At 42.6% G+C, this 18,066-nt stretch overlaps 1 protein-coding gene across 2 annotated transcripts in view; it reads right to left on the bottom strand.

Annotated features, from left to right (window-relative positions):
* Positions 1-10,484, bottom strand: part of SPEF1 (sperm flagellar 1) — a 157,342-nt gene extending 146,858 nt beyond the window's left edge. The window contains exon 1 of one of the 2 annotated variants that reach the window (XM_029594167.1): positions 10,338-10,484. In XM_029594167.1, coding sequence (XP_029450027.1) covers positions 10,338-10,437 — 100 coding nt within the window. In that variant the 5' untranslated portion in view covers positions 10,438-10,484. Of the gene's footprint in view, positions 1-10,111 lie in introns of both variants that reach the window. The other variant, XM_029594163.1, reaches the window with a different exon arrangement.
* Between the last annotated feature and the right edge of the window lie 7,582 nt (positions 10,485-18,066).

The raw sequence follows: 18,066 nt of genomic DNA, 5'->3' as shown, positions 1-18,066 counted from the left end.
AACTTTATCCTCTGGGATTTAGTCCAGCAACTTCAGATCGGAGTCTAACCTCAAAAGCCACCCATCTGAGTGTCTTCCATTCATGGGACCCCCCTCCCAGGGACCATTTCTACCTGTACCAAGCCCCTAACACTACGCACGGGTCTCCTGCATGTAGAGGAAATCTCGTTCCTCATTTTGGAAAAGTCCATGCAACCGGTCATCTTGGGTCTACTCTGGCTTCGGAAGCACTCTCCAGTTATCCGTTGGGATACTCTCCAGGTTGCATCCTGGGGTCCGTCTTGCTTTGATACCTGTCTGACCGCTGCCCCTCGACCTTCGGTACCTCTCCTGACCACCCCCCTGGCGCTGCCACTACAATATCAAGATTACATGGATGTCTTTTCGAAAGAAAAGGCCGAGCTCCTTCCGGAGCACCGACCCTTTGACTGTGCTATCAACCTGATCCCGGGTACCATGCCGCCACGAGGATGGGTATATCCCTTGTCGCTCCCAGAGACTTGGGCCATGTCCGCATATATCCAGGAGAACCTGAACAGAGGGTTCATTCGGCCATCTAACTCCCCGGCTGGAGCCGGGTTCTTCTTTGTGGCAAAGAAGGATGGTCTCTCCGACCCTGTATAGATTATCGTGATCTGAATAATATTACACGACGCGACCGATACCCGCTACCATTGATTCCGGAGCTACTGGATTGACTACAAGGATCCAAGGTCTTCACTATAAACAATTGTATGCAAAATAACTAATATCTTAAACTGAATCCTAACTTTATAGAGAGCCAGAGAAGAAGCGTAAGAGGGGAACTTTCAACTCAGGATAGGTTGGTTTTGGGTTTTGTTTTTTTTTTTTGGGGGGGGGGCAGTGTTACATTGGTCTGGCTAGGGCACAAGTGCCTGTAGACCTTGTAACACTACCCCCCAAACCCACCCTGAGTTGCAAGTACTCCTCTTACTGTGGGGCATATATATATATATAGAGAGAGAGAGAGAGAGAAAGAGAGAGAGAGAGAGAGAGTGAGAGTGTCAGATTCTCACTCTAAGAGAGGTTCTCTCCCCCCTCCTGCATATGCAACTGCCTTTGCACAACCAATACTTTTAAAATGTATCTCATGGCTTACAATATAATCAAGACAATCATACAGAGCAAAAGAGACTTTGGGAATTTCATTTAATAAGAAAATGGTTAAAATCAATAAGGCTGTGAGATAATTTTAATGATTTATTTTTAAAGTAGGCACACCAACTCCACAGGAATCAATAAAAGAAAGTGGATAAATAAGAGAAAATGAGAATCTATAACGTTTGGCACAGAAAGCACTTTTATATCTGTATTGAACTTACAGAAGTTTGGGGTGGCCAACATGATATACTAAGCAAAAATAAGAAAAATGATATCTCATCCCTACTGTAAACTTTGTAATGCTCTCCTTCACTTATGATCAGCACTGCATCTCAAGAGAAATATCTCTTTCACAAACTCCACATCTCTTTTCTCTGAAGACTCTTTCTTCACTCTATACATTTATTTATTTAAAATGATTTATAGCCTGCACCCTCCAATAGTTCTATCGTAGGACAGCATGACTTTATAACTTTAAACTACAAAGCATGCAACACACTGTCCAAAAGAGGGTGGATGAAAGTCAGTAGGGAAAGAAATAGGCCCATCTGGTTAGGACATCACAGCCATCAGAGAAAGAAAGGAAGGAAGGATTACTTGGTCGACCCAAGTCTGTCCATCTGTGCATAAGAGAAAAACTGCTTAAACAGGAGAACTTTTAAACTTAGAATTGTACTGAAGCCAAAAAGCTGTCACAGCTCAGATACAAGCAAACAGATTACAGTCATAATTTATGATGGGGAAACGGATGTGGAACCATATATGAAACAGCTACAATGGTTGCCAATAGCTCAGTAAGTCTGGTTCAAAATATATACTATTCTGCACAAAGCTGTTTATGAGGAAGATAACTGTCTAGCAGAACAAGTATCTGGCTATGTTCCAAGGAGATCACAGCAATCACAAAATCAGAAATTGCGTAATATTCCTACTATGAAGGAATTTAGACTAGCATGAAACATGGATAACCAGGACATCAACCTCTCCCTGCATCCGCTCTTTCACAAAAGATTTACACACTCACACACACACACACACACACAACAAACACACCAAACACACTAACACCTGACTGGAATAAAATAGCCTGCAGCTTTATTTACAAAGACATAACCACCAGCCCGAACCGTCTGTATACCAAATAAATAGCCCCTGGTGATCATCCGCTACACAGTCCAGATGTATTCCACACATTAAGGGGCCGAAGCAATAAAAAGCGCAGAAAGCGGGCACTGAAAAGTCAGCACCTGCTTTCCTAACGTGCACATGGCTCCCGCAAGGGGGGCACCATGCAATACCCAAATTAGGGGGTCGCGCTAGCAAGGAGGCGCTAGCGCCTCCTTGATAACGTGAAAACCAACGCCGAGTTTACCGGTGTCGGTCTTCATAACTTGGCGGTCTGCCGAAGTTTTTGGTTTTTTTTTACTTAAGAAAGAAGTACAGAAAAGCAGTTTTTTCTGCTTTTCGGTACTTCTTTTACCTGCGCTCAGCTATTTACACCTGCTCCAGGCAGGCGTTAATATCTGAGAGCAAAATGTGTGTCTGAGACGTAAACTTTTTTTTTTTGCATGCGGAGTGAATGAGTAATATCCTCATTCACATGCATTTGCATGTGATGAGAGCTATTGTATTCACTCCACATCCAACACGGGTTAAATAGGCGCTAATAATCCCCCTATTGCATTAGGGGGTGAATTAGCGCCTATTTAACCCGTGTCGGAGTGCGGGTTATTCAGTACGCTCGGCTGAGCGCACCTTATTGCATCGGCCCCTAAGAAAGGTGGAAGGAAGGCAAAATGATTACTGGCATTGTTAAAAGGGGAGGTGAAACAAGCTATTTTAGCCAAAAGATCTTCATTCAAAAATTGGAAGAAGGATCCAACAGAAGAAAATAGGGTAATGCATAAGCGTTGGCAAGTTAAATGTAAGACACTGATAAGACAGGCTAAGAGAGAATTTGAAAAGAAGTTGGCAGTAGAGGCAAAAACTCACAGTAAAAACGGTTTTAAATATATCCAAAGCAGAAAGCATGTGAGGGAGTCAGTTGGACAGTTAGATGATCGAGGGGTTAAAGGGGCACTTAGAGAAGATAAGGCCATCGCGGAAAGATTAAATGATTTCTTTGCTTCGGTGTTTACTGAAGAGGATGTTGGGGAGGTACCCGTAATGGAAAAGGTTTTCATGGGTAGAGGAAAGGTTGAGGAGTGAGTTCCATGACTGAGGAGAAGGGAATGATAGGAAGAAACGGGAGATTCTTGGATCTGGGAGATAGAATCAAAGATTAAGGAAGGGAAGGAGAGAGGGAGGAATCTCTGCCATGCTCTGGTTCTGCTCCTCCTTGCATTCCCTAACATCCCACCTAATCTGACATATATACATACACATTCACACACACTTGGCACACTCCCTTCTCTCTCACACACACAAATACTGCCCACCGATCCTTTTTCCCCCCACTCTAATACACAGACATATACCTCCCCTCAGCCAAAGACCATATCATTCTCCAGCCTCTCTTCTTACCCTCTACTGATCTCTACTCAGTCCCTCTTAATCTACTTAAATGATCCCCATTTGCTCAGTCTGCTGCAGGCTCACTCCCCTCCTCTTCCCTGGAAGGTGAGGAGCTGGATCAGGAAACAGAGAGCTGTTCTCTGTTCAATAAGATTCAGCAAATCTTCAGCCAGCCTGCTGCCCCTCCCCCCCCCCCCCCCCACACACACACACACACAATTATTGCCTCCCTAGGCCCATATCTAGTGTGCCTATTGATAAATCCAGGCCTGATTGCAGGACACCAGGAGCCCTGATTATTAGCCATCCTGTAGGAATGTAGGTATTCATTTCCTGAAGTTGGAGTAGTTTGCTTCTAGGAGAAGGACTACAGAGCATACTGAAGGCCAGACAGGAAGTAAGATCACATCTGAGAACAGCATCCTGTGTAGTCTTCAGATGTTCTCAAAGCAATTAAGGGAATTACTTCTGAATTAAAAAATAAAGCTGAACTGCTAGAATGAGAGAGCGAAGGGCCTGGGAACATCAGGATAAAGTCATGAGCATGCAAAGGAGTCCAAGGATAAACTTCACCAACAGATGTAGATTGGAAGCCACAGGCAACCAGCTTCTTGGAAGCTGGCATGGAACAGGTTAAAGGGAGAAAGCTGATCTAGTTTAAAAGCTGCTCTATTTCCTTTTTAAATGTTGGCACCTGAAGCCAGGTTCCGCCATGGTTAAGGTGGAGCCCATTCTGTCGGAATAGGCTCCACCATCCCTAGAATGTTTCACAAATCCTAACAAATATAAAGAACCTTTTCCTTACATCATCGTCTCATCCATGCATTGAGCCTCTGGAACTCAGCCTGCCTTTGGAATCCTGCGTGTGGAATAGGGACCATTTCTGAGACTGTAATCTTGGAGGCTCTGGATTTCAATTTCCTACATAAGAGCCTAAATTTAACCTCCAGTATGGACTGTGTATGGACTAAGCCTTGATACTGAGTGTGCCCCTGCCTTCATCTAGAAGAGGGGCTACACAAGTTTATTTTATAAAGTAAAATACATTGTACATTATTTAATATGCACATGTGCTATAGAAATGCTTCTGAATTTTACAAATTTTTCTGCTGAATTTTCTAACATTTGCCCTTGAGGAAATTTGCCCTTGAGGAAACTGTTATCTATAATCATAAGCAGGTGTGCTCACTCTGCTTAGGACAGCTATTAGGCCATAGGAAGTAGGGGAAGCAGCAGCACAAAAAGAAGCACTTCCTGTCCACTCTCATAGCCATTCCCATTGTTTTGCCAATACGGTACTGGACATCATGATTAATTACACTTCTGAGGCCCAGCATGCAAATCAGTTTGTGGCAGTCCCCTAAGAGAGGCATTTGAGATGAGTTCTCCTTCTACCCACCCTTGCTATGGTTGTGGTCTGTCTCCTGAGCCTCACTAGCCTTGCAAGGGCTTCCTTATCCTTAAAAAGTGAAGATATAGCTGGGCCAGCTACATCCCACACTACTATAGTTGAGGATATTATACTTCTTGTATGCTGATGATATTCAGCTATTTATTCCAAACGAAACCCTTGGTAATATGCCTGATAGCTTGTTTCAAAACTCTATGCATGAGGTAAACTCTTGGCTGACTGCCTATGGTTTGGTCTTAAATGTTTCTAAAACCAGAAAACTCTGGGTAGGTAAAGGCCCCTGGCAGTGGCGATTCTATAATGAGGCAGGGTGAGGCAGCCGCTTCAGGAGGCAGAATTTTGAGGCGGCAAAAAAATGCCCCTCTCAGAACACCACTGTGGTGTCCACCTCATCCTGCCTGCCCCTGCCCTGCCACATCTGCTGTTCCAGGCCGGTGGCGGCAGAAAAAAGGAGGGTTGCTGCCACGGGCCGCCGCCAGAGGCCAGGCCGGCAGTGTGAAGGAGGGAGGAGGGCCGCCACCCCCGGAGGCCAGACTAGAAGCATGGAGGAAGGCAGCTGCTGCTGCCAGAAGCTAGGCCAGAAGCATGGTGAAGGGCCACCACTGTCGCCGGAAACCAGGCCAGCAGCGTGGAAGAGTAAGGAGGGATGCTTAAGCCTTTGAAATGTTTGATCCTTCATGATATGTTTCAGACAGTGCTTCAGGCCTTTGTCCTGCATCGATTATATTACTGTAGTATTCTTATTGGGCTACTGGATAAGTACATACATGAACTTCAATTGATTCAAACTGTGGCAGTGCATATGTTACTGGGATTAGCTAAAAGAGACTGTATCAGTCCAGCCCTGCAAGGCTTACTGTTAGAATTTCACCTGCTAAGCAACCTTATCCTATCTTCATGACACCTCCCCACCAGCAGAGGCCCTCAGTGTGCCTCATCACTAGTCTTGTCCAGTTTCTCCTCACAGTCCTTGCCATACCTATGTCTCAGTCCTATGTAAACCAGCCTTGCTCGATTCTCCTTGTCTTCTCATGATGTCACTCCTGGCTCCGTGACCTGACCCTTCTGCCTTATGGCCTATGGGCCTTCTAGCTTTGCCTTGCACTCTATGGCCTTTCTTCCGTTGTTCTTGCCTTGCCTTGAGGCCCTTAGGCCTATCTTGCCTTGTTCCCTGTCTTGAAGCTTCTGGCCTATTCTCTCTTGTATCCTGCCTCTGGGCCTTTGGGCCTATTCTGTCTATCCCAAGCTTTGTTGCCTTTGGGCTTCTGTGTTCTTTGTTCTGTGTTTCCCTTGTCTAAGTCCTGCCCTAGTCTGCCTTGCTGGTCTTGTCCTGTCTATTCCAGTGTCCAATCCTGCCTGTTCCAGAGTCCTGTACTTGCCTTGTCTCATCCTTGTCTTGTCTAGTTCCAGGTCCTGCTTAGTATTCAGCCCGCCTTGTCCTGCCAGCCAAGCCCGCCTGCCAAGCCTGCTTGCCTTGTCCTACCTGCCAAGCCTGCCTCGTCTTCAGCCTCACCTGTCCAGTGTTGCCATGCCTTGTCATGTTCCTGCCTGTGTGGACTCACCACTATGATGTACTGCCACCGTAGAGACCTAGTGGCCTTTAGAACCCAAGGGCCCAACCTGTGGGGGAGGGGGCTGGCTAAGCAGAAGATCGGCCCTTGTCTTGTCTCAAGTCCTGCCTTGCAGTCCCATGCCGCTCCCCAAGTGGGTTTCCCGGACTCTGGGGCCAATAACATTTACATTCATTACCAATAAAGTACAGAATGAGATTTTGGTTTAGTTACAACCTTTAAGCTGCTTCATGCTGATAGACTTTGTGTTATCCAACAGAAACTGCAATGGTATTTGGCAGCTAGGTCACTGTGTTCCAAAGGTCAGAGTTTATTATGTACTGTACACCTGCCATGACAGACTATAGGCATGAACAAACCAGAGCTAGAGCATTCTCCTATGTAGCTCCAACACTATGGAATGCTCTATCAGTGAATTTAATGAAGGAGACTGATGTTAAAATGTTTAAGAAGTGCATTAAGATATTGCTTTTTCAAGAGGCTTTTGCAGGAAGCTGAGTGATGTTCCTGTATTTTTGTTTGAATTGTTGTATGTTTTAATGCTTTTTTGTTTTTAGATGTTTATAGTACTATCATTTAACAATTTTATGTATGTTATTATGTAAACCACACTGAACACTTTGGGGCAGATTTTCAAAGGGGTACGCGCGTATCTTACGCGCGTACCCCCCGAAAACCTGCCCCAAGTTCCCCCTGCGCGCGCCGAGCCTATGTTGAATAGGCTCGGTGGCGCGCGCAAGCCCCGGGACGCACGTAAGTCCCAGGACTTTCCTGGGGGGGCATGTCGGGGGCGTGTCGCGATGACGCGTCATCCGAGGGCGTTCCAGGAGTTCCGGCCCGGGGCCATGGCCGCGGCCTCCGGACCAGCCCCCGGACTGGAAGTTGGCGCGCTGGCAGCCGGCCCGGCATGTGCAAGTTACGCCTGCCTCGGGTAGGCGTAACTTTTGCAATAAAGATAGAGGGGGTTAGACAGGGCTGGGGGGATGGATTAGGTAGGGGAAGGGAGGGGAAGGTGCGGGGGGGGGGGGGGGGGGGAAGGAAAGTTCCCTCCGAGGCTGCTCCGATTTCAGAGCGGCCTCGAAGGGAACGGAGGCAGGCTGCGCAGTTCAGCGCGCGCAGACTGCCAATTTTGCACAGCCTTGCGCGCACCGACCTCGGATTTTAAAGGATACGCGCGGCTACGCACGTACCTATTAAAATCTGGCGTACTCTTGTTTGCACCTGGTGCATGAACAAAAGTATGCGCGGGCGTACTTTTTAAAAATCTACCCCTTTGCTTGCATGGAAATTTGCGGAATACAAGATTTTTAAATAAATAATAAATAACTATGATTTTTCCTGCAATAAAATAAAGTGAAGACCAGAGCTGACAACTCATTCTTGTGAACTTCAGAAATGGACTGCATGAAATGGCCCATACTCTCAGAAGCTACTTTATTTTCAATGCATTCGAAAAAGAGCTACCTTGTGGATCCCAGGCCATACTACAGCTCAGGATTAGAAAATTTCACTTGGCTGGGGTGAGTGTATTTCTCCACTGGTGAGGAGGGAATGTCTTTAGCTGCAGTAACAATAGCAAAGGAAATGATGGCAGACAAAGGCCAATATAGCCCATCCAGTGTGCCCAGTAGTAATTTATCAGGGTAGATATATTTATTTTATTTATTTATTTTTAATTTTTATATACCGACATTCTTACATCCTATGTAAATCATACCGGTTTACATTAAACAGAATAGCAGGAAATAAATTTCCATAGTCTAATACAAAGAACATTTCTAATTAAAATTATTAACAAGCGAAAAGAAAAGGTAAAGAATTGAAATAAAGTTTAAATAAAAGAAAAATATAAAAGATTTTTTTTTTTACAAGCACAAGGGTTGCACGAAGGGGTGCACAAAGGGGAGGGCCCCTTTGTTGCGCCCCTTCGGCGCGCGGCACCTGATGGTGAGGCGCTCTTCAACCGTCGCCGGAGCTCCCAGTGACGTCGGGGTGGTCATAGATCTGTCATTCAATTTCCCTCACCTCCTGCTGTTGGTTGTTGGTTCCATATCTTTTTTATATATATATATACAAATTCCCATATGCAGCGTGTGAGGGAGAGGAGTGAGGGGTGATGGGTGATGGGTAGAAAATAGGAGGAAAGTGAGGAGGGAGACTGGAGGAGGAGACAAAGGACTGCATCTGGGTGAGGTGGGGAGTGGAGGAGGAGGAAGAAAAGAGAGAGAGGACTGCATGGGGATGGGATAGAATAGGGTACACTAGGAGCTATGCACTCACGAGCGAAGAAATACATTCACTTTGTACTCCTGCTGTGCTCCTCACCCTGAAAAAAATATTTGGGAGAGGGGCAGTGACAGGAGTACATGGTGATTGCATTTCATCCCAGGCAAGTAAGTTCTCAAGTAATTTTTCAAACCCTACTACAACACTCTTTCTGGAACTTTCACACATTTCTAGATGAATTATATTATTCTACAAATCTTCTTATCTAACTCTCTGTAGCCTCCATGACAAAATGGGCTGGGGTAATCAGTTCCCACAGACATAAATGTTTGAAATCTGTTACAAGAGATCTCATCTAACTCCTGGCAGACTATAATACACACTTATATTGTTATTACTGTGTAGTGCTGACATTATCACCAGAGACTTCTCTGACTAATCTTTCACAGTAGTCTTAGGCAAAATTGCCCATACTCCTTATAACAGAACTCTTTCAAATATGTAAACAGAGATTTTGCATTTTCCAGGTCAAATTCAATTTTATTGAATGTGGTATCAAGTCATAAATCAGACGCAGCACATTCAATCAACTTGTATTTTTTCTTTAGTATTGTTAAAACCCAGCACCTAAAATTAATTATTTCCAATGGTACGCAGTTTTTCAGTAAGAACAAAAAAAAAAAAATAAGCATGGGATGAAATTTAACACACTTAGAACAGCAGTTAGCAGTCTAGAAAGAATTTACTTAATCAGAACTTCACCTCCTCAGGAGTCTTACATGGCAATCTTGATTTAGTAATGCTGCAACTACTGTACCTGAGATATTTCTAAATTTACCAGGTAGAAGCAGAAGTTTCTCCCCTGCTCCCACTAATGGCAAACATATTTGGAGCTAAAAAGTTCAGAATTGCTACTGGACCAACCCTGGTGGAAACATATCTCAATCACTGTTCAAAAGTTAAGGTGTTGGCACACTAAAGCCAAAATCAAGTGCTATAGACATCTTCATAATATCTTTTACTGTAGCTGCCAGTGGCAGGTTCTGATGTTAGACTGAAGTACAAATGAGAAGAGGGTGACACTGTTCACCAGGGAACAGATCAGTGATAGCATCTGTTCTTAGTCTTGAATGCCAGGTCTATCTTTCAGCTGTCATTGCATTTGAATTTACAGGAAAAACAGGCAAACTGGAGGGCAAAAGACAAGTTTGCATATGGATTGTCAAAGCTGAGTCACTGTAGTTGAAGGGGGATGAATGATACAGACCTCCATCACTGAAATCTCTGGTAATGTTCCTTTTCGGTCTGGACAGAGGGATATTATCCACCCAGGTGTAAAGTTCATGCAGATTTTCTTCATCAAATATTACTGCCATGCTTTAGGAGCACTTAAATGTTATTCTTTGTCCCTTATGAGCAAACGGTGCAAGTTCTAATGAATTAAAACAACCAATTATACATGCACATAAATATGTATAGGATTTATTAGTTACTTCCCTCTTCTGCTGCTCCTTCCTTGTTTTCACAGAGCTGTTGCTCTGACTTCTTTGTATACATATCTCGTTTCACTCTTCTGGCTTTACATGAGCACATTTCAATGCATCAAAGTTTCTGCAAACTGCTGCGGGAATCCATGTTGTTTTTAGTAACCCTGACAACAATCTCATTATCAGAGTCCAGGAAGTACACAGGAATCATGGGATTTGAAGTCCCTCCTGGCAGCATTTTTTTCTTAAAGAAACTTTATTGTTATGGTTCATATTGTATATAGACAAGATAAAATAACAGAGATCATTTGCTCATGTTTCAAATTATTTTTCAAATATATCTATATTTCTCTTAGAAAGCATAAGTAAGTTAAAGCAGCAGTATTCAACTCTATAAATAATGAAGACAATTCAAATAGTAACTAATTTAATGTTCTCCATTAATGTAACTGATGGTTGTGAACTATTCCAGTAAACTTGTTTTGTCTGATGAGGCAGGTTCTTCCAGTTTACCCATGTCAGATATGGGGGGAATAAACATTAAAAAATACATATTGTATGTAAAGTGTATATGTTCAACATTTGTGTACAAATTAGGAATGGATGTTTGTGATCCGTATTGAACAATTTTTGCTGGAAGTAGAGAAATAGAATAATGTATAAATTAATAAATATTTACCTGAATGAGAAAAAGGGAACTCTCATCCCCAAAAACACAATCACCTGCCTTACCTTCACCTCCTGCACACCACTTACATGTCTCTCATTCCTCACACACACAAACCCTGCATCTAATATCCACTATTACTACTACTACTACTACTACTACTACTACTTAACATTTCTATAGCGCTATGCAACATACTCTTAAGAGACCTTTTTGCACAATGTAAATAATTTCTTCTGTAAAAATACTTCTTCTATTGTCTGCTTCCTTCCCCAGTTCCAGCAACCCTGTTATTTTGTAACTTTTTTGCTTCCTTTCCACTTGTTAAAGTTTCAAGGTTTTTGGCACACCCTGTTACCTGTAAACTGGCATGATATGATTGTATCATGAATGCCGGTATAGAAAAGCTCTAAATAAATAAATAAATAAATAATACTTAGCGCTGTACAAACATATAAAAAGACAGTCCCTGCTCAATAGAGCTTACAATCTAATAAACATACAGGACAAGAGACTTAGGGTATTTCATAAAGCAAGACAATGGTTAAACAGAAAAGAAAGTTAACAAGACTAAAAGCAGATAATAAGACATAGGATTTAAAAGCAGTTTCAAAAAGGTGAGTCTTTAGATGGGATTTAAACATGGCAAGAGAGGGAGCATGACGCGCCAGTTCAGGAAGACTATTCCAAGAACAAGTTGCAACCAGGTGGAAAGCACGGAGTCTGGAATTGGCAGTAGAGGAGAAGGGCAATGATAAGAGTAACTTATTCAATGAGCGGAGTGCACGAGGAGGAGTGTAGAGAGAGATAAGAGAGGAGAGGTAGTGAGGTGCTGCAGAGTGAAGGCATTTGTAGATGAGAAAGAGAAGTTTGAACCGAATGCGGGAGTGGATAGGGAGCCAATGCATTGACTTCAAAAGAGAGGTTATGTGATCATAGTGACTTTGGTGAAAGATAAGTCCCACACACAGACACCACCTCTCACCATCACCACATATGGCCCCAAACAGCTCAAGTCTGCATTATTGTGCTAAATGGGATGGAGCTGAGAGGCACAAAAAAATTACAAGCGTTCCCCTCTCTTTCTTCTTAAAAAATATGGCAAACATTTATTTATTTATTTATTTATTTAATTTTATATACCGGCAACCGTTTGCACATCGTGCCGGTTTACAAGTAACTTACAACCAAAAGATATATAGGCAAAGCCTTTACAGAAAACAGTATGTAACATAAACGCAGTAACAGAGCAAGTAATTAAATAACTGGGGGAGGGATGGATAGGGGTAGTCGAGACAAAGGAGGGGGCGGGGGTAAATAACTGGGGGAGGGATGGATAGCATGTGATGGATTTTTTCCTCCTAAATACTTACTAATTGCACAACAGGGAGCTGTCAATTCATTTGTCAAGTATTACATGTTATTTTAAAACTGAAAATAAGTTGTATATAAAATATGGGGAGGACAATTTCATACTGTTTTCAGTGCTTGCAGGCATGTATCCTGAAAACCTGATTAGCTATGGAGTCATGACAACATGTTTGGGTCAGAAACCACTGATATATTGTACATTTGTGCCAATATCATACACATGAGTAAGGGGGCATTCATTCAATTGTTAATGAGACTCTCTCCTTTTTGGAAGTGATATTCTTCATTTTGGCATACAGAGCACTAGGCAAAAATCACATTGCGTCAACATGACAAAGGAGGCTGCTAACTCGGATCTTTTGCCAGCTCAGTCGACAGTGGTAGCTGAATTGAAGTCAGTTGTGGTTCCTGCTTTAGAACCCAAATTGCGAAAATATTTTGATAAATTGGAGGAAGTATCGATTGCTTCGGTATGAACGGGTTCGAGAGACAATTTGCTGAAGTGGAGTAGCAGAACTCTGACAATCAAGATGGCCTTCTCTCTGCCTTTTCAGAGATCTCCTCCTTATAATCATCAATTAAAAAACAAGCAGAAAAACTGGAAGATCTGGAGAACAGATATCGTTGGCACAATCTGAGATTTATTCGATTACCTGAAACGCTGGAAGAAGAATATCTAGAGGCTTTTTTGGAGTCCTGGATTCCTGTCAAGTTAAGTTTATCCAAGAAGCATGCCAACTTGCGAATAGTACAGGCACATCGCTTAGGCCCCAAGAGACCTGCCTCTTATAAACCACATTTGGTAATAACTAAATTGCTTAACTATGCACATAAGATTGAAATATTTCAAGCTCTTCAATCAGGAAAGCAATTATGCTACAATACTAAAAAGTTCCTAGCCTTTCGATATTACTCTGCAGGTCTTTCAGCGCAGCGTGGAGCATTTACTCAATTATGCTCTCAACTATATGATATGGGACTCTGAGCAACGTTGATTTATCTGGAGAAACTGTGGGTTGCAACACCAACCGGTGTTCGATGGTTTTCTAAGTTATCTGAGGCACAAGAATTCTTTTACAAGTTGTAGGTGGCACAATCTGCAAGTCGCCGGACGTCTATGGATGCAGCATGAGTCCGGTTTGTTCGGCAAACTTATTCGACCACTTTACTTTCTCCAGTTTCTACAAAAGATGAAGGACACAAGGAGTGGGAGGAAATTCTGTTTGGTTTTCTCTCTATTACGCTTAGTTTTTTGATATCTAATTGTGGCATTTTCATATCGCCAAACCAGTTCGTGGCATTTGGGGGTGGAAGAAGGGGAAGAGTCATATGCACAGAAAGTGATCTCATTTAATAAAATATGGGGATCTCTATGGGGTTTGTACTGAATATTTGGGATGGGTGGGGAGGGTTTCTTTCTAAAGTAATCCTTTTAGAGTCAACCTCTATTTTCTTTACCTTATATGTACCACATGAAAAAATAGCAGAGCAACATCATAGTTCAAGGGGGGGACCAGTGCTAGGAGGGTCTCTTGCCTTTTTTGACAAAACACGTAGATTATTACTTAGTCTGTGGGGAAAATTTGATTAAATGCAGAAACAGGAAATTAAACATTTCTTGGAATGTATGTGGGATAAATTCGGTAGTAAAAAGAACTAAAATCCTTGCTTCTTTAAAAAAGAAAGCTACAGATTTCGCTTTTTTCCAAGAAACCCATTTGAATGATTCAGAACATGTTAAGCTAAGATGGGATTGGGTGGAAGCAGTTCATTTTGCTTCAGCCTCATTGAGGTCCACTGTGGTTGCGATTTTGATACATAAAAATGTATTGATTACCATCCAGAAAGAGATTAAAGATCCCAATTGGAGATTTCTGATATTGATAGCTGTCTTGATAAAAAGTCATTAGTACTTTGCAATGTCTATGCCCCTAATACTTATGATGACGCAATTTTTCGTAGAATTCATAATCATATACTTCCATATGTCTACCAAGGTTTGGTGTTGGGAGGAGATTTTAATATAGTTCGAGACCAGACTCTGGATAGGACTCACCCAGTCAAGGCAGATAAAAACCCACAGGGAAGGGGCATAGCTTTTCTGGAAGACAAACTACATTTGGTAGATGCATGGAGAGTGCTCCACCCTTCTGAAAAAGATTTCACACACTTATCAAGAGCCCACGCCACATAAGCAAGATTAGACTATATTCTGATTGGTCAAGACATTTTTTCTAGAACTTCTAAAACTGGTATTGATGGGATTATGATCTCAGATCATGCCCCTGTCTGGATTTGGATTTTTTTTCATTCTGAAGATCAACTGTTTTCCATATTATTTAGCCATGGATCTCTGTTTTCAATAGTATTTGAGACACAAATGGAAAGAATATGAGACTTATAATAGTGTTCACTCTAATGATCCAATCCTGTTTTGGTATACTGCAAAAGCAATGTTACAGGGCAACATCATTTCATATGTTGCACATAGGAAGAGGGCTCTTGATAAGAGGTTATTACATTTAGAAGCTCAACTGCAGAAAGCCAAATGTGAGTTGTTAAAATCTAATACCATTGTTCATAAAGAAAACTACATAGCTACACAAGTAGCATTGAACTCTTTAATATACCAGCGCACTGCAAAGAGTATACTCTTTTATCAGTTTAAGCTTTATCAGTACAGTAATAAAGCCGAAAAACTTATGGCCAATTTGATCAAGACCAATAGACGATCTAAATTCAATTCAGCATTGATGATGGAGAAGGGGCGATTGACTAATTCTAATCAAGATATCCTTCATTGTTTTAAAAATTTCTACCTAAACTTTATTCTACTGAAAGTTGGGATCTGGAAAAATGTAAACTTTTCTGTGAGAAGTTGAAGATCCCCAGATTCACAGACCAGTTGTCGAGGTTGAATACAGCTATTACTAGTGAAAAGATTTGAGTTTGCATTCGCCAAGCTAAGCCTTTCAAGACCCCAGGGGCTTGATGGTTAAAGTTCAGAATTTTTTAAGATTCACATCGATTATCTTTCAGTACCTTTAAGTTCAATTTTTAATGCTTTGATAGTTAAAGATGAGTATCCAGTATATGCTAATTTAGCACACATCACATAATACCAAAATCTAGGAATGATCCTCTTTCTTCATCCCCATAAAGACCTATATCTCTTTAAAATTTTGATCAAAAGCTTTTTTCTAAAATATTGGCCAATCGATTAGCAGTGCTTCTTCCCAAGATTATTAGTTTGGGTCAAGTGGGATTTGTTTGCAGACATTCTGCTTTATCCAATGTGCATTCCTTGTCAACAGCCATAGACCTCTGTCAGCAATGTAAAGAACCTTTTTTGGTAGTCAGTTTTGATGCCAAAAACACATTCGGTAGAGTGGAATGAGGGTATTTATTTTTCCTTTTAGATCGTATAGGGTTGGGAGTCTTTTTCTCAAAGTAATTAGATTATTCTATACTCAGCCTGAAGCTGTGATTGTGGCAAATGGTATGCAGTGGTATGCAGTCAGAAGCATTTTCAATTACTCAGGGAACCAGACAGGGGTGCCCTTTATCCCTCTTTTATCTTTATTGTCACTAGAACCTCTATTGGCTTTTATTCAAAATTCGGTGTTGGTAAAAGGGAAGCTACTGAGTACACAGTTATTTAAGTTTTTAGCCTTTGCAGATGATATTTTGATTTTTCTCACTGACCCAGTTCTGTCCCTTAAAGCGTTGTTGGAAATATTTGAGGAGTTTGTGGTTTACTCAAGCTTTAGACTGAACACCGATAAGTCTTAAGCTTTAGCTTTTCCAAATACTTTGCAAAGTATTTGGGGGGACCGCTTTCCGTTGAGATGGGCCGATAGAGCTTTTTGATATCTTGGCTTGCAAATCTCTCTGGATTTATCCTTTCTTTATGATTTGAATGTTTCTAAATTAATGGCCAAGTTGTGAGCGTGGCGAGATTTGCCACTTTCTTTGGGAGGACAAATAAATCTTTTTAAGATGGTTCTCTTCCCCAAATTGCTCTATGTTCTTCAACACTTACCTATGCAGTTGAAGTTAAGGGATAAGAAATTTATGGATGCTTTATTGAGGGACTTTATTTGGCGGGGAAAGAAGCCTAGGATACCTTTAGAGTAGTTAAAGTGGGACTGGAAGCATGGTGATATGGGACTTCCAGATTTAGAGACCTAATCATGCCAGTCTTTCCAGAATCATTAGGGATTGGATGGATGACTGATAAATCGTGTAACATGAACATTCAAGGAGAGAGAGCTCTGGGGTCCCCTTAGATTTGTGTTATATTTTACATGCTAAGTCTTCACAGCTTCCCAAACATCTTTCATACAATATTTTAATTGATCCGATAAGATGGGTTTGTGCTCATTTATCAAAGTTATTGGGAACGTCAGTACATTGTTCCCCCTTCTTACCAGTTCAGGGGAACTAAGTGTTCTTGCCAAGACTGGAGTCTATTGGATTTCGTTCATTTAAGAATAGGGGGATCATGCAACTGTTTCATTTGCTAGATACGGAGGATCAGGTATTATCCTTTGAGGAATTGCAGGCCTGTTCAACTGAGACATTATAGTGGGTCACTTCCAAAAACAGACTTCTATCTTCTATTATTGACCTGTTTGATGATTTATTTCTTTTTGACAATGTTGTTTATCATTGTCAATACTTCACAAAGCACTACTGAAACTCACTAAGGTCAATAATTATTAAACCGCAGCACAGGGGCGGATTGGCCTATCGGCACTTTGGGCACGCCTCGATTGAGCATGAGGCCAGCACGTGGTTGCAGAGCTAAATTGTGCGGGGCCACACGGAGGAAAAGGAGATGCCATTGTGGGCCAAGCCACGGAAAAGAAGGAGACCCTTGTCAGCCAGGCCATGCGGCAGAAAAGAAAAAGGCCCCTGTCAGCTGGGCCGCGTGGCTGAAGAGAAGAGGCAGCTGTCATTTGGGCTACCCAGCCTTCTACTTTTTGCCTCACGGCCCAGCTGACAGGGGCCTCTTCTTTTCAGCCACTTGACCCAGCTGACAGGGGCCTCTTTCTTTTCAGCCCCACGGCCTAGCTGACAGTGGCCTCTTTTCTTCAGCCACACAACTGAAGTGAAGAGACCCCATCACAGGCCGATGCAATACAGGGGATCCAGCTCTTGCAAGAAAATGGCAGCGGTGGAATGGATTTATGACACGCCTGCAGGAATCCCAGGCCCCACAGGAAAGAAGACACTGGTGACATTTGGATTTATGATGTGCCCACAGGGATCTCAGCCCCAGCGAGCAGAAAGAAGATAGCGGCGGTGGTGGTGGCACAGATTTATGATGCGCTCGCGCTGATCCCAGGCCCCATGGGCAAGAAAACAATAGCAGCAGCAGCTAGACATGCCTTTGGAGATCCCAGGACGGCACTGGATTTTGGCGTGCCTGCTGGGATCCTACATCCTGCAGGCAGGAAGAAAGAAGAGACCTGGTGTGTGGGGTTTAAGGGTGAGTGTGAGTGATTTCGGAGCGGCCTTGGAGGGAACGGGGAAAGCCATCGGGCTTCCCCTAGGGCTCGGCGCGCACAAGGTGCACAAGTGTGCAGCCTCTTGCGCTCGCCGACCCCGGATTTTATAACATGCGTGTGGATGTATTTGTGGGAAGGAGTATGTGCTAGGCTGTAACGTTTACCTATGACACCTAATACCGTT

The sequence above is a fragment of the Rhinatrema bivittatum genome, chromosome 1 (genome assembly GCF_901001135.1).
Source record: "Rhinatrema bivittatum chromosome 1, aRhiBiv1.1, whole genome shotgun sequence".
Taxonomy (NCBI): Eukaryota; Metazoa; Chordata; class Amphibia; order Gymnophiona; family Rhinatrematidae; genus Rhinatrema; species Rhinatrema bivittatum.
Note: the sequence above shows the minus strand (reverse complement) of the source record. Positions and strands in the feature narration are given on the sequence as shown.